This window comes from Perca flavescens, chromosome 14, assembly GCF_004354835.1.
Source record: "Perca flavescens isolate YP-PL-M2 chromosome 14, PFLA_1.0, whole genome shotgun sequence".
NCBI lineage: Eukaryota > Metazoa > Chordata > Actinopteri > Perciformes > Percidae > Perca > Perca flavescens.
Genome location: NC_041344.1, coordinates 19,873,389 through 19,900,750, shown reverse-complemented (window position 1 = coordinate 19,900,750; position 27,362 = coordinate 19,873,389). Strand labels below are relative to the sequence as shown.

At 41.4% G+C, this 27,362-nt stretch overlaps 1 protein-coding gene across 1 annotated transcript; it reads left to right on the top strand.

The window, feature by feature from the left end:
- Window positions 1-233: 233 nt before the first annotated feature.
- elp2 (elongator acetyltransferase complex subunit 2) lies at window positions 234-27,362 on the top strand. The gene is made up of 22 exons (XM_028598207.1): window positions 234-403; window positions 539-617; window positions 1,420-1,490; window positions 1,813-1,957; window positions 3,372-3,449; window positions 3,729-3,793; window positions 3,937-4,003; window positions 6,941-7,087; window positions 7,358-7,453; window positions 8,847-8,947; window positions 14,491-14,622; window positions 16,068-16,217; window positions 16,896-17,087; window positions 17,848-17,917; window positions 18,113-18,208; window positions 19,700-19,757; window positions 20,842-20,914; window positions 21,613-21,805; window positions 24,649-24,770; window positions 24,977-25,119; window positions 25,667-25,780; window positions 26,294-27,362. The coding sequence occupies exons 1-22, from the start codon at window positions 272-274 to the stop codon at window positions 26,487-26,489; spliced, it is 2,520 nt and encodes an 839-aa protein (XP_028454008.1). The 5' UTR covers window positions 234-271; the 3' UTR covers window positions 26,490-27,362.

The following is a 27,362-nucleotide window of genomic DNA, read 5'->3' as shown; positions in this document are numbered from 1 at the left end:
TGACGAACGCCATCTAGTGGACAGTCCTCGGCAGTGCACTAGTGAGTTAAAACGCTTTAATATTTTCTTATCGCCGACATTTAAACTACTTTGAACCGTACTAAAACTAATAAAGATCACTGCGTGGGGTTATTGTATGTAAAAACGTTTCTAAAACAATATCACAATTTAAGTCTATGGTGGAACTGTAGATCTTTGGATGCGGAACTTTTGTACGGGTCTGTTTAGCTACAGCCACATTTACAGCAACGCCACATCTACAGCTTTCAAGATGGCGGCGCCCGTAATTGAAACATGCCATGTAGCTTGTTGTGCAAACAGGACTCCAAATGTTGTTTCTTGGGGTCGTGGGGGGACCATTGCCTTTGGGACATGTACCTCCGTAGCTCTGTACGACCCACAGGTAGTCCAATTTGTCTAAGTTCTTCTGTAAAGTCAGCTGTCGTTGTTAGATGTCACACCTAACGATAACCGAGAATGTAAATAAACGTATACGTTGTTCGTTACCTTAATAAAACACCATTTGGTTTGACCACAGGAGAGGCGAGTTGTGGCTGTGCTGAATGGACACACAGGAAGAGTGAATACAGTCCAGTGGATTAACAGACAGGACTGTGGTGAGTGTGGAGAGAGAGAGTGACAGACAAACCGATCACTGATGGACTTGCTGCCAAACTGGGGATCTGTAACTTATTTCTCGTCCGTTTGATTTGCCACCACAACAAATGTCGAGCGGCGTGTGCGCGAGTAGAAGTGAGATGTTTTATTAGACTTAAATTAATTCGGGTTATGGATCTAAAATTAATAGTCTTCAGCTATTCTTCTTCATTTTGGCTTTAAAACAGTTTGTGTAAAGCTCCTTTTCAGGCACGTCACCCCTTACATTTCTATAGTCTTAGTTAGGTGAAAGAACAACACAGGAAAAATGAATTAGAAAGATATTAGACATGAATGAAACATATTTGTAGATTCTAAAAGTTATAGATTTGTAAAAAGTAATCTATTTTCTTTTATATAATGATAATTTTAACGAATGAATCTAAAAACTTTTCACGGACCCCCTGACAGAGTGCCCCACTTTCAGAATCACTGGTCTAAAGTATATAGACTCTCGAACGTTATTGATTGTTGAACATCTTATTCCAAAACCAGGGCTCAGTGCAGGCTATTCTTCCATACCATACCCTGAAAAAGCTTCCCATTTGAGCTCAGAAAGCCTTCCCAAACGGTTAGCAAAAAACTTTGAAGCACACTATTGTATATAAAATATCATTGTATGCTGTAGCAATACATTTAGCCTTAATTGTAACTAAATGACATAACCCAAACCATGAAAAACAGCCCAAGTCCAAAGGTGCACAAAAGGTTGTAGCCATACAGTGTCCTCTTTACTTAACTGTGTTGTCATTGTTGTTTCAGCTCCAGAGAATCATCTTGTCTCAGGAGGCTCAGACAATCGGCTTATCGTCTGGGAGGTTAAAAATGGGAAGGTAAGAAGAAGACATGCCGGGATAAATAAAGGCTTATCGTTTGGCAGCTGCACACACATGTGCTCAGAACCTATACATGCAATACACATAAATGGAGTGATGTCAGAGTGAGGGGGCTGCTCCTTGCAGTTGGGGGTTTGGTGCAAGGTGCCCAGGAGGTGAACTGGCAACTCTCCAGCTACCAATCCACACTCCATATTTTTGGTTCGGACAGGGATTTGAACCGGCTACTCTCTGGTTCTCAACCCAGCTCCCTATGGACTGAGCTACTACCACCTGTTCCAATGACCAGTGTTTCTGTCCTTTTCTTTGCTGTTTCCAGTTCATCCAGTCGGTGGAGTGTAAGGGCCACACTGGTCCAGTTTGTGCTGTGGATGCTATCTATGTGGAGGACTCAAAGATCCTGGTGGCCTCCTCAGCATCCGACTCCACAGTCAGACTGTGGCTCTGCAATGAAGCAAAAGAAGGTAAGAGACACAGAAACCCTGGCAAATACATTCAGTGCCAGCCTGTGGAGCTCTTGTGGTACAGTACTTTGATGCCATAACAGTGTTGGAAATGCTACAAAATAGTGTTTTAAAGTATTAATATGGGTGATTCCCAACCTTTTTTGCTTGTGACCCTTTTAATATGAAGAAATGTCTTCTTTATACCAATCTTCACAGGGAGCATGTCAGTCTGTGAGTTGTGCGCAGACTGTTTCATTTAAATACGTTAAGGCATCAATAGGTAGAACTGAACAGTATTCCTCAAGAAAAAAAAGTTTTTAAAAAGTGTTATAATCATTTCACAACTCCTTAGATTAGTAGTTATAGATTAATCTTGTGATCCCTTTTACAGGTTCAGTTAGGGTTAGGGTTAGAAACCACTGAGGTAACCTGTAGGATATTGTCAATATTTTGCAAAAAGAAAACATTCTTACTTTCTCGAAAAGTCTGCTTGTTAATTTCCACCAGTTGCCTTGAATTTCTGTTTTGACGTGGGACTCTATTCAGAACAGGATCACATATTACTTTGATAAATAAATAATCAATTGTATTGCTTGAACTACAGTTAGACTATCTGCCCCTAGTGGCTGAAAGAGGACATGGCAATATTTACAAACAACATGATCATTTGTCTCACCTCTGCAGTGCTGCAAAACTGTTTAGCATGCATCACATCTATGACATTGTGTCAGTATTTTTTACATACACTTGCAATAGCCTGCCATAGTTTAAACAGCACTTGGAGACAAAACAATTTGTCAATGATAGAAAAAAAAAAGTGAAATGTTTTTTGGACAGAAATGACTGTACATACTGTGTAATCTATCCTTGTTTTTATTTCCTTAAAAATGTAAGCTGACAGAATTACCACAGTTGTATTAATTAGCCATATTAATTGTAATATTGCTTTCATTTCCTCATATAAAAAAATAAATTAAATATCAGTGGTGTTCAGTCATCCTTATCTACTTTTTTTTTTTTTTTTTATAAGCTGTCACCCATAACAGCTTCTCTTTGTTGGAAGTTCTGTCCACCTGTCAGTGCAGAGGAACACTGATGCTGCTTGACAAGCATGGAAATTAAACGTGTGTATGCGGACTGGGCGTAACCTTGGGGTGTATTCCCAGATATAAATACTATGCATGTTATGTTGGATTGTGACAGCTTGAAAGACCATTGGCAGCTACATATAAATGGAGGCAGAGATGAAAATGTGGCAAATATTTTAAACAGGAACAGTCAAAAGAAGTATTTTACATGTAGTTCTGTTCACACTCAAGCCCTATAGTTTAACATAATACCGGTATATAAGCTTTTTTTTTTTTTTTTTGTGTAGCATCATTACTCCTAGGGGGTCAGAAAGTTTAACTCCATGTACATTTGTGTTTTTCAGCTGAGTGTCTCCATACCTTATCGTTTGGCACCAGTTTCATGATGGATGTCTCTCTGGCACTGTTGCCAGGCAGCAGAGGTAAGCCTAAGCTGTTCCTACATAGACATCCTTGAGGTTACACTCACACACACAGACAGACATTTTTCCGAATGTCATATGCAGCCTGCGTTTGAAGTGTCTCGTTTCCTTTTGACTTTGTGTTTTACGTGCCTTTTCGTCAGTTTGATCCTGTGCTTCATCCTTCCCTTCCACCCCGCTCCTGTTTATGAAACCTAGACCTACATGTAAATGTGTGCAACCTGCCATGTGTGTATGCTTCCATGACTTGTGTGAAAACCGGAGTATCTTTCCTCACAGTTCCCATACTGGCCTGTGGGGGTGATAACTCTCAGGTGCATCTGTATGTGCAGTCCAACGGAGAGGTAAGCTCAGGCCAATAGTCTGTCAGGGACAGGTCATTCATGTTTTCCGTGCCAACACTTTTGTTTTTAATTACAAAACTATCAGAGTGACATCTGACCTTTTTTTTTTTTTTTTTTTTTTTTTTTAAATTGCTCTACGACAGCTCCAGAAGGCCATGTCACTGCAAGGACACGAAGACTGGGTCCGTGGAGTGGCCTGGGCATCTCTAGGTAAGCGTTACTGTTTGAAGTAATGGTAGCGTTACTATTTCAGGAGTAGACTTGTTTTGAATTAACTGTAACTATCCCAGTATGCTTGCACGTCTCACTTGACACAAAGTCAGATACAATATATTTGTAGGCAGGGTTTTTTTAAAACCTTTCCATGAACCAGAAAGCCCAGGTTAAACATTTCAGAACAGAACTAATAAGCATTGTTGAAGTGCTCTCGAGCCTCCCACAAATCACCAACATCTTCTCAAGCCCAGCAAAATTTTCTTAGGATACCAGTGATGAGATTTGAGCCAAGGATCTTTTTGATAAGTGGTGACAGTAGTAATGACTAAGCCACCAGGGTTGGGTTATGGCAAGCGAACAACGGAAGCTAGCAAGACCTGTTTGATACTAAAAATACATGGTAAGATTCTTAGATGTACTGTTTTAATGTTTGCTTGATGGCTAATTAAGAGTTCTTTAGACAGTGTATGGGCAAACCATACTTGTTACATTCTATTAGTTCAGTCTTCATTGAATATACTGTTTATGATGCCTCCTTTTTTTTTTTTTTAGCTTGGTGTCAGTCAAGAGTAAGTCAGTCTTTTTCTGCTATGAGCTGATTTGATTTATGCAAACAACATAAAGTTTAAGGTTACAAAGAGGGGTTAAGGGTCCCGATGTGTCCTTAAATAAAATAAGTTAAAAAAAAAAAAAAATCAAAATTAGACACATCCTTTAAACCAGTTATTTTGAGGCCAGCTTCACCAACTTGTGTGCTATTCACAGTATTGTGATAGCACATGGCAATGCATGGATCCAATTCAAGCTCTGCTAATTTTTACCCTCTTCAAGGGTTCTTCATAACTTCACTGTTCTGACTGTGTAAAAGCTATTTCATCTCCTTAACTAGCCCTCTCCACCAGTGTCTCCTTCCCACTCAAAGTCTATGACCTACTCCACGCTGCCAAGCTATGAGCCAGCAAAGAGACAGAGAGAAGTTTGTTTATATGAAATATCCCCATAGAAATGACAAAACCCTCTCCCCATGGTGATAGTAGTTACATAAATCATTCTTTTCTTTTATGACTTGGCAGATGGCAAATTGCACCACTAGAGGGGCAGTTTATCATAACTTGCATTCAGAGCATGATGCTATTTTGTGTTTTTGTGTTTCTATCTGTATCCTATTTTCTAAATCACCATTTTCTTTCCATCAATCTCAGTAGTTTTCAGCACTAACATAAAATCAGCTGGTCATAGGTTATAATTTCTACTTTTACTGAAGAAAGGGTAGTCTGACTCTTTTGGGAGAGCAGGGGATGGTGTTTTTAGTTCATCCTTCTCTTGCAAGATTTATTTTATAAAAAAGAGATCAGATAGTTAAAGCAAAAAGACGGCTTTCATATGAGCCACATGATGCTTTTTACATGCAGAGGATCAATCATTTCTCTGCATCAGGGCTTTATTTTCCTCATCACCATTAAACAGATAGCTAATTTTGAAAAGCATCTTATTAGTTATTACTGATTGAACGTCTGTCTCGTAAAGAGGGCGTCAACTAAGCCAAACTAAAATAAAGTTAAATATATAATATGATCAGTTCTGCATGGGCGTTTCTTTCAGTCCACAAACTGATCTGAACTCACACTTTATCATTTGTTCTTTCACAGTTAGGTGAACCTTAACCGAAACACAGAGAGTGTCATTTACATGTATCACTTTGGCTCTAACACCAAACCAGCTGTGTGTAAAACGACTCTACTGGTGTCGCAGCGTGCAAGCCCGTGCCATACACAGCTGTCTCCCTGTCTCCTGCACGTCACTGAGCAGTGACTTAAACCATTTAATTACAGTGATTAGATATTATAAGTTTTGATTTTTGCTGGCACAGCAGGAAAAAGTTACCTCTGAGTCTCGAGCTGCTGCTCCATAATACTTATGGTTATGTGACTCAGATACATGCAGCCTTTTGATTATGATAGGGAGTCAGACATCTGATCTGACACACATCAGGCTACAACATCATCTGATCTAATTCATATTTATTGTTAGGCTGTTTGTTGTAATTAAGGGTGGGGTGAAAACATTATGTTGCTCAAGCCCCTCAGATGCCACAGTTTGTGGCTGTACCCTGGCACAGATTGACGGACGTTTTGAAATGTAATGAACAAAGAAAAACTCTGCACGCATGATTCAAGATAAGTTGAAGTACAAGGTTTAACTTCTTTTGTTGCCTATGGGTAATTTATGTCATCACAAGTATCAAAAGCAATGTTTCAACAATCATTGCAATCATCATCAATGTCATTACATCGTAATCGACAAACAATTATGGCCTTCCTCCTCCCTCCTCAGGAGGCCTTAGGCCATAGCAACAGACGCATTATAAATGTCTTTGTCTTGGCAGAGGCAAAACTGGGCCAGTGGCCATTGGACTAAACCTGAAAATGCATAATGTGACAGACTGGAGCACTCGGAGAAGTGGCTTATGTTTTGTTTACCAAGTGTCTGTGTATATTTGGCCCGCACTCCTGCTGTCTTACTGGCCATGTCACAGTCAGCAGCATTCTTCTATAATGCCTTGATGACAGTTATAACAAATAATTGAAGACAACAAGAGCCAATAGGCATGCTAGAAGAGGCTATAATGCTCATTACAAAACAGAAAACAAAACAGAAAACAAAATCTAAATGATCCAACTTGGCTCAATTATTTATCGCTCTAAACATACTCAACTTAAGCTCAAGTGAAAAATATGACTGTTCTCAAAGTATTGCTAAACACCACAACTGTAATAATAATATTTGATAATAACCCATACTTTATCATCAACACAGGAGAGTAAATGATACAAAGGCAGTTTTTTATCAATTCAGTAATATGATATTTTAAGAATTTATAGAAAACTTCTTTCAGTCAGGAAGGTTTTTATGTTCTCTCTCTGACTTCAGGTGGGGAGCTGTTATTAGCCAGCTGTTCCCAGGACTGCCTCATCAGAGTGTGGAGGCTGTGTGCCAAGTCTGGGACAGATGCCCGCATAGAGGACAATCTCACCATCATCAAAATGAAAGAGGATGTTTTTGAAGTGAAGGATAGAGGTGAGTGGGCCATGCAGGCTTGATTTATGAAAAGGTGCTAATTAACCAAATCAATAGACACGCTTTTTGATGGTATAACGGCACATGGTGGTTACCGACCTTCATAAAGAACCAAGTGTGTGTGTTTACCTTTATCTATGTAACACGTACTTAATTGATTTTTCATGGAATGTTTAGAAGCCACAAAAAAGTATACCTACTTGGTTCTCTATTATAAAACTGATATCTTGATAACAGTCTTCGTGTGGCCTCTCCGTGTTCCTGCTACAGACGTGTCCTCAGTGTTTGCTGTGTCTCTTGAGACCGTCCTGGCAGGCCATGAGAACTGGGTCTATGGAGTCCACTGGCAGCCTCCTCTCTACAAAGGTACCTTGATGAAAAACCAGGGCCATTACTCACACAAGTTTCAGATAATTGGCATTAGGTTCCTGCAAAAATGTGTTTAGTGTTTGTCTAAAAGTGAATTTCACTTTCTGAATCGACATAGTTACCTCCAGTAAATGGATTGGCTTGCACGCTAAGCTGAGAGACATTGTTTCTCTCCCCTTTTGTCTTACAATGCTGTTGCTTACAAAAGGCAGCAAGCGATTGTGACAATTAAAAAGAAAAAAAAGAATAGCGGGTGTGAAAAGTTATTGCCTTAATAAGCTCTCAACGGAAAAGGCTAATGAATGTGCTAATCTCTGGTTGCCTTAAAAGCTTATTACATCAAGATCATTTCACACCTATCACATCTTTTGTGTACATCACACATCGTTTAGATACTTAAAATAAGTAAAGCTTAGCAAGTAGACTTGCAATTATTCCATCTATACAAAAAATATTTTTATTATCATCAAGCATAGATTGTAATAATTAGAATATGACATGATACTATGCATCCTAATGCATGGCATCTTTTTTTTAACCTGAAAACACATGTAGGAAGCACATTTGATGCATCAGAGCTAACATCCTAAATATAAAGTGTCAGTATCGTTTGCTACCAAGTTAAATAAATTGTGCAAACAAAAGCATGGTTCTGATTACTGTGCAACCTTAAAGTGGCTGTACTTGACATTCAGAACATTAATATATCAGTAAACAAGTATTTTCTATGTAAAGATTTAGTGGTGGCGGTCTTTGAGAGCTGTGTGCAGGCAATCCCACACTACTTTTTTTCAGTATTTACAGTACAGCCCCATAAAAATTAATCAGAAGATCACAAAACCACTGGCCTAATAATTGACTGTTGTCTGTTGGCCATTAGTCTCGCATTGCCAGACCTTCCTTCACAGTGCTGCGGAGGAGGATCTGGCTAGTCCACACAGCATTCTGGGATGTGAGAGAAACATGCTCTGGTTTATTGGCATTTCTTTAAACCAATCACAATAGTCATGGGCGGCACTAAGCGCCAGAAAGAGAGCCATGGTGCCTCTGCAAAATAGCCTCGGGAAGGAACTTGTTGTGGTGGAACGTGTACATTCAAGAGTTGTTTTAGTCGTGCAACAGAAAACTCAGATTGGACAGATAGTCTACCTGCAGTATACCCTGCAGAGATCTGAGGAGCAGTTAACCATAATCCTCATAAATCCACCGGAGTTTACAATGTCAACACAAAGAAAGCGAAAGGAAACGGACATCCAGCCGAAAAGAGGGACATCTGGCGCAATTTCCGGCGGCACCCGAGCAATCCCGCTAGTGGAATAGAATTTAGAATAGTTGACCAGTATTGACTGCTCCTGTATGGGTTTTCAAGTGTCTCTGTTTCCCCCTGCAGGCGGTGAGCTGCAACAGTCTCTCAGTCTGCTTTCTGCCTCCATGGACAAAACCATGATCCTCTGGGCTCCTGAGGAGGGATCTGGAGTCTGGGTGGAGCAGGTGAGTGTTGACTTGAGTACAAGGAGGGTGTAGTGGTATGCAGATACACAGAGCATACATGCATGGCATCAATCACTCTCTGCAGGGAACACAGGGTTTGCACACAAACCCACACACCAATTTCCCACTCTATTTCTGCAAGCATCCCTTTCAGTAGCTCTTGACATGATCCAGGAGCTTGAGCCCTCCCCTTGTATTCTCTCTTCTCCTGCCAGGGCCCTCGTGCTGGTTTCCCTTCTATCACTCACTCACACTGAACCCCCTCATTTACGACCTATTCCACAACACATCCAACAGGGGGCGGAGAGGCTTCTGGAAGACATGCCATTTAAAAAAAAATGTTTTTACTCCATGATCTGTCTTTAATTCTCACCCCCCACTTCTGCCTTCTGTCATTTTCTGTCCTGCACTTTTTTCTCCACCACTTGCCTTCCTTTCTCTCCTCCAATCTCGCCTCCCTCTCACACATCATATCTCTCTCCTGCTTTCCTTTCACCCCCTTTCGCCCCCCTCCACCTCGTCTCTCTTAGCTCCCAACAGCTGCTGTTGTGCCAGAATAGGGCTAAATTTAACACAAGTGTGAATGGCGAAGAAAAAGCAGTTCTCTGGCCATCTGCCCCACACCTTTTTTTGTTTTTTATACGACTGGCCAATTCTCAGGTGGCCCAGGAGTACCTCAGATTACCTTTCTGCGTACCTGACAGAAACACATAGTCATGGGCAGAGTTGCAGAAAAATCAGACACAAACATGCACACACACACACACACACACACACACACACACACACACACACACACACACACACACATATATACTGTGTATCCCACAGGCTCTCAAATACACACACACATATCCGTCCCATTGCACAGAAATGGCTCACCTTCCCATGGCAGCCACCTTGAGTGTGAACACACTCTGAGGTGATAAGAAAGATTCCACACTTGATCGGTTACATTTTTGCGCCTTTGATCTTATCATGCACATCCACAGTGACGAGCAACAAAGACCACAGAAAGGAGCGACCATGAAAGTCTTGATTCTCCTCTCTGACAAAAGGAACGATGATTAGGGCCTGAAGCCTGTGCCGATTCTTCATGTCACATATTCTTCTCAGTGTTATTAGACAGAGGTGGTCAGTGGAAATGAAAAGCAGCAGTGGCCGTTTTAAATCACGTCTGGTGTGGCCAATATCCCTCCACCGCACAGGCCTTTCTTCTTGATGCCAAAAATGAAAGAAAATCAACCCCCTACCTGAAATAACCTTGGTTGTTGAATGTGAAAGTGCATTTCTCTCCTACTCTCTGTCCACTCCTTCTCACCTGTTTTTCTTCTTTTTTTTTTCTTCATACGAGAGAGCCAAACCCTTTGAACTGACAGGTTCCCTGCCTAGAAAGGAAACTTGACCTCTGAAGCTCACACACACAGATACACAAAGAAATGTTAGTGAATTGAACTGTATTTACATTTCTTTTCCACCTTTACAAGTTAGACAGAATCAAAGGCAGTTGGTCCTTTTCGAGTGTTTTACCATTTTCTATGGGAAGTTTAAGTTTTTGGCAGAGCAGATTCCACAGCGCTAACTGACCAGCCGTGTATGTCTTAATTAGCCGTTTTTTTACAAAGAAGGGTTCCACTTCTTCACGCTGATTAGAGTAATTGGTGAGATTTAATGGAGAGCAGGGCTGGCAGTGGGGTGGCCGGGCCCACCGCTGCGTAAAGCACATCTTACTAACAACACACACTGGTAATTAACATCTCAGACTGACCACAGTGGGCCACTACAACGCCTGGAGGGATTGTCAGTTTGTGTGTTTAAGAGTTAACCTATTGTCAGACCTCGGCTTATGTAGTCTCTTCAAGTTACACTTGGCCACTAAAACAAAAAATGTGTTAATATTTTTTTAATAATGTGCATGCATGTAAGGGGCGGCTGTGGCTCAGTGGTAGTGCGCTTGCCTGCCAATCGGAAGGTTGGTGGTGCTGCGCATCGGAGTGTGAATGATTATCTGATGAGCAGGTGGCCCCTTGTACGGCAGCCTCGGCCACAGTGTATGAATGTGTGTGAATGGTGAATGGTTCCTGTACAATGTTAAAGCGCTTTGAGTAGTCGTTGAGACTAGAAAAGCGCTATATAAGAACAGTCCATTTACATGTTAAGGTAGTTCTCTATTAATACTGTCTATTAAAGACTTTATAGCTGAAAAGCAGCATTTTGCTGCCCTCTCTGGTTGACCACATGCAATGTCACTGAAAGGTGTTGTCAGAAGTGTGCTCTGTTGAACCTGTAACACAGTCACCTGTACTTCACTGAATGGAGAAGTACAGGTGGTGAAAAGTTAAACCAGTGATCACCTGACTCTGCAGTACCCCTCAGCTCTTCAGCCATCCCAGCTTATTGTTTTGATTTTTGGCCTTTTTTTTTGTTCACTCTCACATCTCTCATCAGTGTTTTGGATTTTTATTTCGTTCAGCAATTGCTGAAAACATTTAGAGATGGGGACAGCAATTAATGGACTATTTCAAGTCATTTATGGAGCCAAATGCCAAACTTGCTGGCTCTGGCATCTCAAATGTGAGGATTGTCTGCTTTTCCTTGTTTCATATCATTATAAATTGAATATTTTGGGATTTTTGGACTGCTGATTGGATAAAATGTGGAATTTGAACACAATACCTTGGGTTTTCTAGATGAAACAATTGTCGATTGATTGAGAAAAATCAACAGATGAATAGATAATTAAAGTAATTCTTAGTTGCAGTCCTTACTTTATGTTGTAGATCTTAACATCAAGAGAAATTGAAAGGAAGAAGACTCAGTCTCTCAGTGTGTCGGTTAGTATTTCAGCCTGAAAAGTTGATTTGAAAACCTGTACTCTACACTGTATGGGTTTCTCATCTTGGCTAAGCTCATTCAGCACCCATCTCCCTCATTCACTCCTTCAAAGAATGATATATGCCTTTCCCTCTTTTGTGTCCTTGTTCTGTTCCTCCCCCTAACCCCAACTTGCCAGCGATAAGGCACGCCGTGCATCCATATTGTTCCTCCACTCGTAAACAAGACAGATGATGGCTTTTTGCCTCTGTGAGTTTTTGCATGATTTACGGCAAGCTCTTGTGTGCAGAATTTTAAAATCAACCTGCTTAATGTTGCATCTTGTTCGCTCTAAATCTCACCATCTATGTCTCTTTTTCTGTCTCTCTTTCTCTGTGTGTGTCTCTCTCTCTCTCTCTCTCTCTCTCTCTCTCTCTCTCTCTCTCTCTCTCTCTCTCTCTCTCTCTCTGAATGGCTGGAGGATTGTGCCATTCAAAGTGAAGGCATGCCTTTATCGCTGCCATTAGTTCGGCTGTGTTTCAGCCTGCAGACAGGCGTTATTTTGAAGGTCATTGATGACCAACTCAAGCTCCCTAAGAAGGCCGGATGATTGAGGACACCACTTTCCTGCCATGTACAATAGACATAGTGAAGATATTTGTGTGCCTCTGCTGGTGGGTTTGTGTGTAGCCTTTCAACATGTTTAACATGTAATGAGTGCATGTACTGTACATTCTTATGTGTTTCTTCTGCAGTCTGCCTTAGGCCACTGCTGCAGCTAAAATACTCTATCTAACTGCTTCAAGAAAAGATAACAAGCTATGCTGTACATCTTTCCATATTTGAATCAGTCAAGTGTGAATTTAGCACTTCTCATATTTCCTCACAGCCAATGTTCATATAATTTAAGGCACAAGCTAATTACAGATATAATAGATATAATACACCTGGATACAGACCTCAGTGCTGCTGAGAGGGGAGGATAGTGCTCTCTAGGGTTGATTCTGCTGCTATCGATCCTAATAGATCTCCCCTCTGGGCCCAGTTTACCTCCAAGGCCTCAGAGCCCGATAAAGCTTTTAATTGTTTGAATTCCTCAGTGAGAAGTTGGCCTGGTCAACACAATACTCTCAAAGTATTGAAGAATAAACTCACAAGAGTGAGTTAATAGGAAATGAAGATGTCTCTTCATGCAGGAGTGTAGGCTTACTCTCTTGCACTGTCCTTTTATATTTCAGGCTTGAAGCATATTTTTCTTCTACAAGTCAGTTGCAAGTCAAAATATCGACAGCTCATGGTTAGAAAAGCTCTCAGTTGCTTAAACAAGAATTCCTGTGGATTCATTTCTACATTGTTTCAAGTTATTTACATCCCATAATCCTGCATTGAATCCTATCGGTTATGCAAGCAACCGGATGAGATATTAATATTGTCTTGTTTTCTCTATTTTGGTATGTAATTTCTGTTCTCTGTGGATATTAATGTCAATGAAAAGATGAATGAGAACAGATTGTATTTTAAAAAAAAACATTTTTAGAACTAATTAGATTCTTTTTATTTTGCATTATGGCTGAATATTGTTCAGTTTTAGTTGGAATACTTTGTTTTGCCTCTTACACTTATATTTACTTAAAATGCACTTGTTTTTTCTCTTTTTTTTTTGTTCCCTGCTTAGAAAAAAAAAACTTAACTTAATGTGAGTTAGAATGACTGACTGAGTTTAAACAAGTGCATTTTCATTTGTCAGTGTAATTGGTAACTGCACTTAAATCAAAATGGGCTTTCTGCCCCAGGTAGTGATTTGAATCCACAAAATTCAACACAGAATTGTCTCGACACACAAAAGCAAGGTGTCAGAGATTGGACAGGTGGTCAGAATCCTAGAGGAGTTTTATTTTCTAGCAATTTTTGAGCTGAGAGGCAGTGGTTATGGCTGTTTTCAAATTTGATTGTTTTTTTCAGTGGAAGCTCAGACCCTATGGACTCTCATGTCCACGGACCCTTCACTGTCTATACGATCTGCCCTGTGAGCTTGACGCAGGGGTCACAAGCTCTCACCCAAATCTAATTTATGTAAATCCTTCTGGGTTCTCAAGCTTTGCCATTTTTCATGATTATTTGTTAAGTGTGATAGGCTGCGCTGCGATTGCTTTCCTTTTGTATTAGACAAATGTATTCGGTTAGAAAAAACACAACACAGTTTATTCAGCTCTGATAACTCCCATTTTGCATAATTTCTCATTTGACTTGTCAGCTTAATTTGCAGTTTTTTTCTGCTTCTATCACCATTATGTGAGTTGTTAGTTAATAAGTCTTGGAGAGAGACGGAACAGATTTGAGAACTTTTTAACATACTCCTCTTCTTTTCTATAAATCTGAGCCTGTAGGTTTACACAGAACTCAGGTGTTTGATGGAACCACTAGACAAGATACGGCATGCCTGAATGTCATATAGGATGAAAGGAGGCTAAATTCATAACTCTCAGAAATAGCAGAAATAACCTAATTTACTCGGTTGCTTTTTCTCCATATGTGGCAGTTGATACACCTCCATGTTTTTACAGGTTGCTTTCATCTTTGTCCGCAGCAAGTCAGTGACTCTGACCCAGAAACCAAATGTTCTTCACCCACCTGATGTCAGATACGAGTTTGTGTTGAAAAGCAAATGAGTTGATGCTTCCGATCAGTTACGATCGCCCCCACATCATGTTATTTTTTTTTCTTCACAGGTGCGTGTAGGGGAGGTTGGTGGCAACACTCTGGGTTTCTACGGCTGCCAGATGAGTCCGGATGGCTCCATGATCGTGGCTCACGCTTTTCATGGAGCTCTACATCTCTGGTGCAAAGACAAAGACAAAGAGGTGAGCCTCAGTTACTCTTAAACTTTCAAATCAATATAATGCCAGTATTTGTGTTCTGTTACAATACACAATACATTTACACACCAAATGTACATTTCCCTGAAGCACTTGGAATTGTAAGGGACTGTTCGTTATTTATTTCAGGGGCCACTGATTACCATTGTTTTTTTTTTTTTACAGCAATGACATAGGTTATTTAACCTCTGCATTCTCATCTGAAGCATCACACTCACACATTATGGTGTGGTGGCCATTTCAGTAGATTTACTCACTAACGTTGTGGAAACACAATAAGCATGGAAACTAAATGCACACTTCCTGCATTACTTCAAATATTAAGTTACTCCTCTAGTAAACTAGTATTAACATGAAATAAAACCATAAAACATTAAGACCATTCACCAAAGCACTCTGGGTAACATTCAACACACAAACTGGTTGCTATGGCCTCGTCACTAAGCTTCCTCCACTTCGCCGTTTAAACAAAGTGGAATAAACGTAAGTCCAAATCTACACAAAACCCGCAATCAGTTAGTAAGCTGACATCAAATGTGGCATTTAGGAAACCTTTATTGCAACCTTGGCACGGTAAGATGTCCAGACTAGTGCAACAGTAATTTTCGTTTTTTGCATCCTGCTACTCACATTGTCAGCCAGGAAATATTTTTTTACTAAAGCAGTATATGGAATCAGATGTATTACCTACCACCATTTAGTTGTTTTGTGTTATTTAGCTAGATATTTATAAAATATTTGGTCATCCAGATGTAATTATTCCACTCATTTTTTAAACAATGCAATTATCCGTTTCAGCCACCAGGGGGGCACTGCTCCCCCTACTTTGAAATTTTGCTGTTTCTATGAATACAAAAGTTGGGTAACCCCCCCCTCCCCCCTCTGGACTAAAAATTTTTGGATGACCCTCCCCTCAACAAAGAATAAAAAGACATGGCCCTGCCCTATTTTCCTCCGGTGGTCCATTCCATAAATACCGAACGGTCCCTAAGTGTTTGAAATAAGATTCCATGTTGGTGCATTGCTACACAGCCACACTGTGTGAGACACAGTGATTAGTGTAATTAGTCACACTAAGTCTCCTGTCTGCCACTCAATTTGACTGGCTTCGCATGTGTCTTTGTTGGGTGTCCCTGAGAAACAGTGGGGGTCTAAAGTCACAACATAAGTTCAGAGATAACCGCATTTCAATTACGCTGACTCGCAAGGTGAATTTAAAGTACAGCACAAACCTGAAGGTGTTGGTAACTAATTCAGATGTTTCAAAGGAGATCGACTTCTCAGACAGCAACACCTAAATTATAATCCCCCACTCTAATGTAGTTGCCAATCAAACTAGTCATTGAAGTGATGTGTATGTAGAGGGGAAATTTAAAAGGGAAATCAGAGGTTGAAAGTTGTAAACTGACCATTGCAATGCTGTCCGACAGGGACATTGGAGGCCTGGGGTTGTGATATCAGGTCACTTTAATGAGGTCCAGGACCTGAGCTGGGATCCTGAGGGTGAGTTCATCCTCAGCGTGGGCTCGGACCAGACCACCAGACTCTTCACTCCATGGAGGAAACAAGATGCCAAACAGGTAAAGTAAGCTCAGAATCACATCTAACTTGTCAACGTAGAAGAATTGCAAAGCTGATTGTAGCTCAAAATTAGTGACATTAGTTTTACATGCTTTATGTGCATAGTTAGGAATTAGATTAAATAACCAGATGGTAAGTATACTAATAATTCATCACATTGACGCAAATACTCTAGAAACCTAATATTGCCATAAAGCAGTCCTGTTCAGTGATGCAACATTACCCACTATGGCCTAATGCAACTAAAGATATTAAAAGGATAGTTACCCTGGTATAAGCAGAATAGCAAAATTTCACATAATCATATCATTCACTCCTATCAAGAATAATGCGAACATACTGAATGTAACGCATACATTTTAGACACTTGAATACAACACTGCTATTGGGGTTCTTGCTCTTAATGCAATGAGCTTGTAGTGTAGATGAAGAGCTACCACGCCACATTTCTTTATTTATGAGACAATATACACAAACACACAAGTTCGGAATATTGCCACCTCATGCCGGTGCCAAAGGAATTTCGGTCATCTTCTCTTTGAACAGAAGAATCAATGTTGTATTTGGCTTGGTTACAATTGCCTGCCCTGGCAACCACATGCAGCTGGTTGGGATCCTCATAACCAGATCTGCATCTTTACAATACTATATGTTCCCATGTCTTTTTCACCCTGCAGGCAACCTGGCATGAAATCTCACGGCCACAGATCCATGGATACGACATGCAGTGTCTGGCAATGGTTGGAAGGTTTCAGTTTGTGTCGGGAGCTGATGAGAAGGTCCTGCGGGTGTTTCAAGCACCTCGTAATTTTGTGGAGAACTTTGCTAACATCTCTGGGACCTCAAGAGAAAAGCTTTTGACATCTAGTGTGAGTCAGGTTATTTCGATTCATTGCATGGCAAGTAGTAGTTTAAATCCATGACCTTTTAGGGCCCTATCTTGCACCCGGCACAGCACAAAACCTGACACCCGACAAAGTGACTTTGCTAGTTTAAGACCGACGCAGTTGTCAATTTCCAGTCCAGCGCCCACGTTGTTTAAATAACAAATGCATCTGCGGCCATGGGCGTGCTGGTCTTACAGGGAGGTGTGTTCAGGTGAATTCTTGGCGTATTGCTATCTTGAGGCAGCGGGAAGTGATCGCGCCATTGACCAACACAAACCTGTCAATAGCGCAGCATTTCATTGTTATTTTAACAGCGAATTAGTGAAATGCGCCTAGGCTCGTGCAGAGCGCGCGCACACTATGCTTGTTACACACACGCACGCAGCACACAAACATGCAAAAGATTACAAATAAAAATATTACGGTGCAAATCCGCCATCATAATAGCAATGTGCCAAGGTACAAACACGCCTGGCTTTTAAAGGGAATGGGAGATGACACTCTGATTGGTTTATTGCATGTTACGCCCAAACTAGCAAAAGTATATTTGGACACGCCCTAAACGCACCTGTGCCATGCGCTTCATGCCGTGCGCTTAGATCGTTAAAATAGGGCCCTTAGAGCCACATGTTTGCCGTCTGTCCAAAGATCAGGTCTTACTAAAAATTTGTTTTCCAACCGTAAAATGTGCTGTGTGTGTGGTGTGTGTCTTTTGTCCATTCATTTATCTGCTTGTTGCCAGGACTCTGCCAACCTTCCAGAAGGAGCCAGCACACCTGCCTTGGGTCTGTCCAACAAGGCTGTATTTCAAGGTAAAATACTTGCTCAGCTCCGCATGCGGGTGTTTCAATGCTCCGGGTCAAGTTTTATCTGATGATCAATTTTCATGAGCAGTAGTTTAATGGTTTGTGGGTTTGTTTATTATTTGTATTTCTTTTATGTAATGTACTATTCAAAATAGTCAAATATATTCACAGACGTCATCATCATACCATTTATATTTACAGGTGACCTTGCCCCAAAAAACAATGAAGAAGAGCGGCAGTTCAACAGTGTATCTGATCAATACCAGGAGTCTTACTTCCACCCACTCATCATGACTGGTACTGTAAACCTTCAAAAACAACACTTTTAAAGTATTTTTTTCCAACATAATATGGTCCTTTTCTAAGATTTAGTAGTCATCTCAGTAAACCCCCATTTATTTAAAGCTCTTTCATAAATAATTTTAGAACCAAAATGCATCCCTGTCTCCTCCACAATTTGATAGCCTGATTTTATATTTCCTCAATTGCGATCCACTCAGAAGCCTGGGTACACATTTAAGAGTTCCAGTCTGCCTGTCGCTAGATGTTCTAGATGTTCGACAATTATGTGCTGCCAGACGGACAGTTAGTCATTACGGCTCTCCCCATGCTATACCACAGTGCCTGAGGTCTGCTGGAGACCAATGATATTACAGCAGGAGAGGGGATGAGAGCAAAGGGATGGCGGGTGATGGAAGACGAAGAAGAGGTGTCAGGAAGCAATGATCTAAGCAGAAGCAAAAAAATAAATGCAGGAATAAGACAAGAAAATTGCAGGCTCTCATATGAAATTAGAAAAAGATCTCAAATGTAAGATAAGATGGATGGGTTTGGGTTAATGTGTAGAGAGGACACAGAGGTACACAGTGGAAGAAGAGTAAAGGAACAAAGGCAAAACAGAGAAACTAGCAGATAGGAAATGGATGAGAGTCGAAGAGAACGTAGTGTGGCGCTTTAAAACCCCTGGGCTAGAGGGTGTCAAGGGCTGTCACCAGCATGATTGAAGCCACTCCTTAATCTGCAATGCTAATTAGAAAGCAGGCTTATGTGATTGCAAAGTTTAAGTATCAATGACCCCGGGCTATGTAGGGAGCAACCAAGTACGGAGACTGTTGTTAACAATGCATTTTCACTCGTTTGACTGGCTTCCACAGGAAAGGAGAGGAATTAAGAATTAGGCAAAATGGGAAGCTCATGACCAACAAGGAAAACACCAGGAGTGTAGCTTTCAATTACATGCAACACAAGGGCAGCACAGGCTTGTGCAGAACCTGTGGTGTGTGAAGGAGAGGATCAGGAGAGACTAGATTTGACCCCCTCTCAAAGCCAGCAGCCGCTAAGAATCGGAGATAAAGCAGCAGTTGTTTCAAAAAAGCTTCTTTTTTTTTTTTAAGGAAAGCGGAAAGCTGCGTGGCTGAGGATTTTGTGCACGCTAAATGCTAAAAGAGGCTGCATATGAATGTGAGAGAACATTGTCTCGAGGCGATCAATCATGCTCTCGGTCTACCATGTAATTTTAAGTCACTCCTTCTGTCTCTCTGGTACTTACTCTGTCTTTTGTTTCTTTTTAACTGATAAGCCTGTCACATACACACATTCAGCATCCTATCTGTCCCTTATTGGGTTAACAGAACAAGGATTTAAAAGTTGGAAATTATAACACTTGGGGTGTAATCCTTCATTTAGTAAATTGGAAACTGGTTGTATTTGAATTTTAAAACAGCTCAGTTTTCAGGGCCTTGCAAATGACAGTTATGTAAGGTGTGTGTGTGTGTGTGTTGTGTGTAGAGCCCCCACCAGAGGATCATCTTCTCCAGAACACTCTGTGGCCTGAGGTCCAGAAACTGTGAGTATCCAAATGTCTCTCTGCTAACAGCGTATCCAAATGTCTCTCAGCTTGTCTTTAGTTTCAGTCACCTGCTGGTACAAGCAATATCCAGTCCTGAGACATACAGTAATACAATAACAATCTCCACTACATATTTCTTTTTTATGTACTTCCTTTGCATATAAAGACATCTGGGTTTCCATATTACTCTTAATTAAGCAACATTTCCAGATGGAATTGTGTTTGTTTAATTTTGCCCAAAGGGTTTATTGTAACTGAAAATGATGGACTTCCCGAAGCTCTTAGTGGTCTCCCTCCTTGCATTCATTAGCCAATCACAATCCAGCTTCTTGCCATCCCATGAGCCTCTCCTACTGGGGGGGAATATATTGCCTCCATTTGGGGCCAATGTTAAATCCATTTACCTGTCAATCCGCCATAAACATGACATATGGCGTGGCCATTTATTGGAGGTGTAGGCATTGTGTGTGTTGAAAAGCATTTTTCTACCTCCATTTGGCTTCACCCCCTTGAATCATTTAGTGCATAATAGAAACATTAAAATGAGTAAATGGCCGAGTTATTTTTGTGGCGTAAATAATGCTCTCAGCGCCATGGCCAAATTGCTGCAGCATTTGAAAGCTTTGTGTTTAGGGAGAAATTTCCCTGCCTTGGTTTGCATGCTGTGATTTTACTTTGTGGACTCGTTGACATTTTAAAACAAGCAGGTGATAGTCGGCAAGCTAAAAGTAATTAGGCTGCGAGTGATTAGTCGTGTGATTAGCCGTGAGTGAGCATCATCATTGTTCATCTCTTTCAGCAGAAGGACCAGTCATCGCAGATCAGTATTTTAATTTCACACTCTGTCTGCTTTTTTACCTGTCAGCAAGCAGCGATGGCTCGAGCCTGGAAGCTTGTCAGGGAGATGCTTTGGAATAAGAGAATACTTAATTTACTGTCAGACTGGGAGTGCTTTCTTTGTTGTTGTCCTCCTGTCGCCCGTCTGTCTTTCAGGTCACGTCTGTCCTTCCACATGTTCAGTACAGCTTGAATCCTGTTCTTGATTAATATCTGTATGGTTGTCCTCCTCTGTCTCCTCCAGGTACGGCCATGGCTTTGAGATGTTCTGTCTTGCTTCAGACAGCCACAGGGCGGTGCTGGCATCTGCATGCAAGGTCAGTGTGATAAGCAAAGGGCATTAGATCATGACACATTTACTCTGCATGCTCATATTCACACACACACACACACACACACACACACACACACACACACACACACACACACACACACACACACACACACACACACACACAGCAGGGTTAAACACCCCTGCCAGGTATTGATAGTACCTAGCTTGTCTTGACCTTGATTCCAGACAAACACACAGCTGTTAGCCATCACTGATGTGTTTCTGTCTTCCTGTGGAATACAATCACTGCGCTTCACTTCGACTCTTTCTTTTCTACCTCACCCACCTCCTCCCCTTTCACCCTCCCCTATATCTTCTGTTTCTTCCAACTGCCCTTCTTTCTTTCCTCAGCACCTCTTTGCTATATTCCCTTCTCCCCTCAAAATGACGTTCCCTTTTATTCCCTGCCACGACCATCCGCATCCCTATCCCACCTCTACATCTTTTTTTCTTCTTCCTACAAGCAAGCAAACTTTTTATAGCGTTTTGGCAAGTGTGTTACAAGAAGAAGAAAAGGCAAAGAGGGAGATAGAAGAGACAGAAGATAGTATATAAAGCAAAGTGAAATAAGTGTTTAACCCACACAGTAAAAGATAAAGAAAACAAATGGGTTTCAAGATGCTTTTTTCAAGATAAAGTATTTTTTCTGTGTAGATGAGCTAATCTAAACTGTCTTTCCAGGCATCTAAAGCCGAGCATGCAGCAGTTCTGCTGTGGAGTACAGCCACATGGCGCCAGCTGCAGATGCTGCCGTGCCACACCCTCACTGTCACCCAGATGGCCTTCTCCCCTGATGCACAGCTCCTATTGGCTGTTTCCCGTGATCGCACCTGGTCTTTATGGAGACGGAACCTGCCCACACCTGAAAGTCCAGGTGAGTTGTCACTGATAAGGGGGTCCACCTTAAAGGATTGTATCACTTATTTGCAGTACAGCTCTTCATGGCGTTTTGCTAATAAATTTAGCTTTATTAAAAATGTGTTTGAGTGAATTTCAAGACAAAGGGACAATATTGGAGCCTTACTGTCAGACCACACCAGCTGCAATATAAATAAATAAATTAAATAAGGTAAACCCACTGAGCAGATTTGTTCCAATTCAAATTCCAAGTAAAGCGGGCCTGATTAGAGGGACTCCCCTAATTAATACTGTGGAGAGCCAAACAAGTGATGCGTTAACTGAAATCAGTCCAAAGAGGAGCTAATAAAAGAAGATTATAATTAAATTAAAGCACATTTTTTTCTGTATATTTATGTAAATTGAACACAATATGAACTTCACTAACGCCCCAACAAATGTATTAATATCTTTATTTAACATTTGGATAGTAGGTGCAGCAAAGCTTTGAAATTGGGTACGAGGGCTTTCAGATGGACACTAACTACGCAGAACACAGATGCCTTCCTGTTTACTTATTCAACCTCATTTATTGCCAGAGGGCTTGTCAGTATAGCGAGGTTGCAACAGATTGTGATAGCTCATCAAATCTGTGCTTGCGTGCATATCATGTCGGGATCAAGATGAAGAAGGAAACTATCAACGCTGTAAATACATTTCTAGAGCTGTGCAACACTTGTTGGAAGAAAAACAAACATAGTGGCAGTTTAGTGGCATGTTTTCGGCCCTTGGTTTGATTTCAGGCTCCTGTGACAACAACACAGCCTTTTGTTATTTGACATATTGCAAACACCAATCTAAAAGCCTCCTTTGTATCACTCTCTATCACTCTGTTTTTCTTGACCTTTTACCTGTTTCAGCTTCAACTCATCGGTGGTGACATTAATGGTTAGAGGAACAGATTTGTTTCAGGAGGTCACCACTGTCCGTATCCACATGTCTTGAGAAATTAAGTAAATCCTCTTTGAGAGCCAAACACTAAATACTCCCGGGGAACTTGAGTTCTCATATTATAGCCTACTCTTTGCATTTGATTTGAACATTTAATAGGATTTCACACCACTGCCTTTTTTTCTTTCTTCTGTGGTGGTAACAACAAGAACCTCATCCTCATTGCCTGCACATGTCCATGTAATCACCTTTATTTTATCATTTCTCTGATGTACTTTCTCTACCAGCATCCCAATTTCTGTTTGGCTCCAGTTCAGTTTTCTTTTTGTTTCCATTTCAGCCATGTTCCTATAATTTTAACCATATTTGTCAATCCCTTTTTATGTATCATTATTTCTTATCGTTTGATGTGTATTTACCATGTTGATTTGAGATTTTACAAAAATAAAATGACGCTTTTTGAAGAATGAAAACCACCTATTTCAGAATAATAGAGTAATTTTAAACAAGAGCGTGCTCCTGGAGAGTTTGTTTGTATAAGAGAATCTCCGCACCTCAACTCAAATCAGACAAATAACCCGATCCTGTACTCAAGGTGAGCAGAACATGACATTTAAGCCCAGAAGATTACCTTCCACCTGCACCTGGTAACACATTTTACGGCTCTTTTGGCAGCTCAGAATAGTCCTGTGCTTTCTTGTTTACCTGTATAGTGGACTGCACCGAGGCAGGGATAGTGTTTGTGACAGAGGAAGGGAGGGTTTGGAGGGGAGGGGGTCCCGTCTGTTTTGGTTGGCTGCTGAATCACTCACGGTGATTGTGAAGAACACGCACACACAGTCTCGTAGGCCAGACCAGGGAAGGTTAAACAAAGTCAGAGCTGATCAAACAAACTGACTCCCTACATTCTCAGCTTCTCTGTTCTTCTTTTCCTCTTCCCCATTAAGTCTAACCATGTCATCCTCCCTTCCTCTTCCTCAACCCTCTTCTTCTCCGACGTGGGTCCAGCGCCCAGACATCTTCATTAAGGAGACACTGAGGCCTCCCTCTCCTCTCTTTTCTGCTTTTTTGCGCAGCTGTCTATCTAATCAGTGCTGCTCTCTTATCTTCTTGATGTATTTTGCTTAATTGTGTCTTAAACCGAATGCTCCTCGTCTTACTTCTACTGTTTCTGTCTCTGGTTTCCACCTCTGTGAGGTCGACCTGAACAGCCCATTGTGCTCCTCACTGTCCTCAGATAAGAGTGTTAATGGAAGGAAGTGCTGTGTGTGTGTGTGTGTGTGTGTGTGTGTGTGTGTGTGTGTGTGTGTGTGTGTGTGTGTGTGTGTGTGTGTGTGTGTGTGTGTGTGTGTGTGTGTGTGTGTGTGTGTGTGTGTGTGTGTGTGTGTGTGTGTGTGTGTGTGTGTGTGTGTGTGTGTGACAACCACATATGTGTACATTTCGAGTGTTGTGAGCACATAGACACGGTGGAATACTCACTTTTGTTGCAACACTATGGTTGTGTGTGTGAGAGAGAGCAGCACCGCTGCATACACACAGACAGGCGGCTGCCACCAGCATACAAACAAGCTCTTTGGGGAAAACCAATCTGGGGTCTGAAATGACTTAGGCTGGGGAAATAAACAGCAGCAGGTCATAAACCAAAACTGACTGAAATGGAGGGCTGGAATGAGGTTCTCCGTCTTCTTTATTTGTCCCTCTGGAGAGCCATTGTTGCAACAGAGCAGTGAGGTAGGGATCTAGACATGCTGATGTCATGCTACAATAATCATGACACAAAGTTTTGACTACCAGCTCATCTATCACCATAAAGGAAGTGTCAGAGAAGTGTGACAAAATATATGTAGTGTTGGGATTGATAATAGTATTCCGAGTTTGAGTTCATTCTTTATATGATCTCCGTACTTGTTTGTGTTTGTATGCATGCAGAGCCCCAGTTCTCGCTGTATGCACACACAGGGAAGGACACAGCCATACACAGCCGTATCATTTGGTCATGTGACTGGAGCCCAGACAGCAAATACTTTGTGACATCCAGTCGGGACAAGAAGGTAAGTCTTTTCTCTTAAGGCGATGGTTGCACTTTGAGGTAGTAATGTAATGAATGCATTTTTGTAGTAAACAGCTATTACATTTGGTGTGTGTGTGTGTGTGTGTGTGTGTGTGTGTGTGTGTGTGTGTGTGTGTGTGTGTGTGTGTGTGTGTGTGTGTGTGTGTGGGTGTGTGGGTGTGTGTGGGGGTGTGTGTGTGTGTCAAGGTGATAGTGTGGGGGCCGTGCAGATTAGAGGACTCTGTAGACACTATGCTTCCTCCTGAGATTAAGCCATGTTCTTCCATTTTGGATGTGGGAGATTCTGCTACTGCTGTGGCTTTCTGCCCTGTACTCTGCTCTGATAACAGGTGTATACACACACACACACACACAGAGTATATTTTTGTATTATGACACCCTTTATAAAATTATCACATTATGGTTGTCTGTTTTGAACAATTTAGTACAATTGGCAAAGTAATAGCAATAGTAATAGGTTACCTTCTCTGGCTCAGCACAATCTATGCTCCAGTGTTACCTGGGAACTATGGAAATGACGAGGCTACAAATCAATACTGAATATATCATTGTGTAGACACGGCAGAAGTCTGACTTCAACATCACGTTTGATATTAGAATACTACGATCATCTACAATGTACCAATAACGCTTCAGGTCTGGGCATAGTGGGCTGCTTGATAGTATTGATATAAATACAGCTTTATTAGTCAAAGGATAAAGTATTAAGAGATTTTTCTTTTTAAAGCATTGATGAAACATTTTCATCCTGTGAAAATGTATCTAAAATATGTAGTGGAGTCAAAGTATGAACATTTTGCACTATTTCAATTGTGTTTCTAGGCCATTGCATTAGGGTTTGAGCTGAGTTTGTGTGTGTTTTGGTGCTTTCCACAGCTACCTGCTTGCAGTGGGGCTGGAGTGTGGCAGGATATTGCTGTACAGGTGGAGCCCTGGCCAGGAGCCTGCTAGAGGACATGACTGGAGCAGCTGTGGAGAAACAGACATCTCGTATCCTTACAACAGAGACACACACACACACACACACACACACACACACACACACAGTCTCATCTGAAGTTTATACCATGCAACTTTGAAAGGCCTCCAATGGCCACTACTAACGGTAGTGTGCCTTTAGTTTCATGGCTGGCAGCAGGCTGCTGGATTTGAATAGCTGTGTTCCTTTGAGCTGGGCAGCAGTTAGGAGGCAGGCATCGACAGGTATTTCTGTGTGCGTTGTATCCCACATGGGTGTGTGAGTCATCATCTGTAGAGCTTAGGGAGTGAGTCTTTGTTGTGTCTTTTCATCAAAAGGCTTCTGCTCCTCGGGCTGCTCACAACCACACTTTAGTTGCTCACAAGATTGGGTGACAGATGTTTGGGATTGTCTCTGCACGTTTTGTGTCTGAGAAGGAGAGATGGTACAGTAGTGAAGCATTGTTTTGTCTAGATTTTTTTCCAAAGCTTGTTCTGTGATCCAGAGTATCTTGTTGTTTCCCTTCATCACACATACTTTCGCAGACAAAGCCATGCTTTGAGGGTCAAGAGGCTTCGCTGGAGGCCCAGGACTGGCCGAGTAGGTCAAGAGAACCACAAGAAGGATGGACAGACTGACGGAGAGAGTGAAGTCGAGGAGGAAAGCTCCTGGGTCCAGCTTGCCAGCGCCAGCGCCGACCATTCTGTCAAAATCTTCAACATCAACAAACGGGCTCTTTAGCACCACCAACAGTGACACTATTGTGTCTCTCACACACAGAGAGACACTTGGACTGAGGGCCACAGGCCTCACTGTGGCACAAAGGCCACAGCTGCTAGCTGGCAAGCCATTCACTCCCTGTGACAGCCAGTTAAGTCATGGGTCAGTCGCAGGACAAACCTACAGCACACATGCCCCGCAGAGTGTCTGCACACAGCTGAAAAGATTTGATTGGTGGAAGCAAGATGGTGAAAACACCATGACCCTAGGGTGGTATTTTGTTTAGACACTTCACAGTATTTTAGATTCAGAGAACATGACGCTGCTGGATATCAGATCGCATATTTAAACTGGTTATCCAAGTAAACATTTAGATGGTAAAGGGATGCTTTTCAGTAACAAATCAAGGAAGTTGCACGAATGTATGGTGTGTAATTTTTTCGGGGGGGACAAATATATTAAATGTTTTTATATCCAAAATATATTTTGTCTTTTTGGTCTCTCAATGAAGTTCTAGTAATTGTAAAACCACAGAACTCTTAAATACAAGATAGTGCAAGATCACAAAACATGAATAGTGTGTAGCAGAGCCATAACATAGTTCCTGTGTTTATACATGTTTTAGCCCAATTACTAAAGACTTAATGTACATTGCAGGTTACCATTTTCAAAGTCATCTTGCTGTATTTTTATATTACTTTCATGTCTTCCAGGCAGTCAGTGGTTTCCATTTATTTCTGTATGAAAAGAATCTGCAGACTCTTGTAGAGGTCGACCGATATGGATTTTCTCTCGCCGATGCCGATCTTTAGAAATCAAGGTCAGCCGATGGCCGATAAATGCTGCCGATTTTTTTTTGGCCGATATGTGCTTGTTTTTAAACCTCTATTTGAA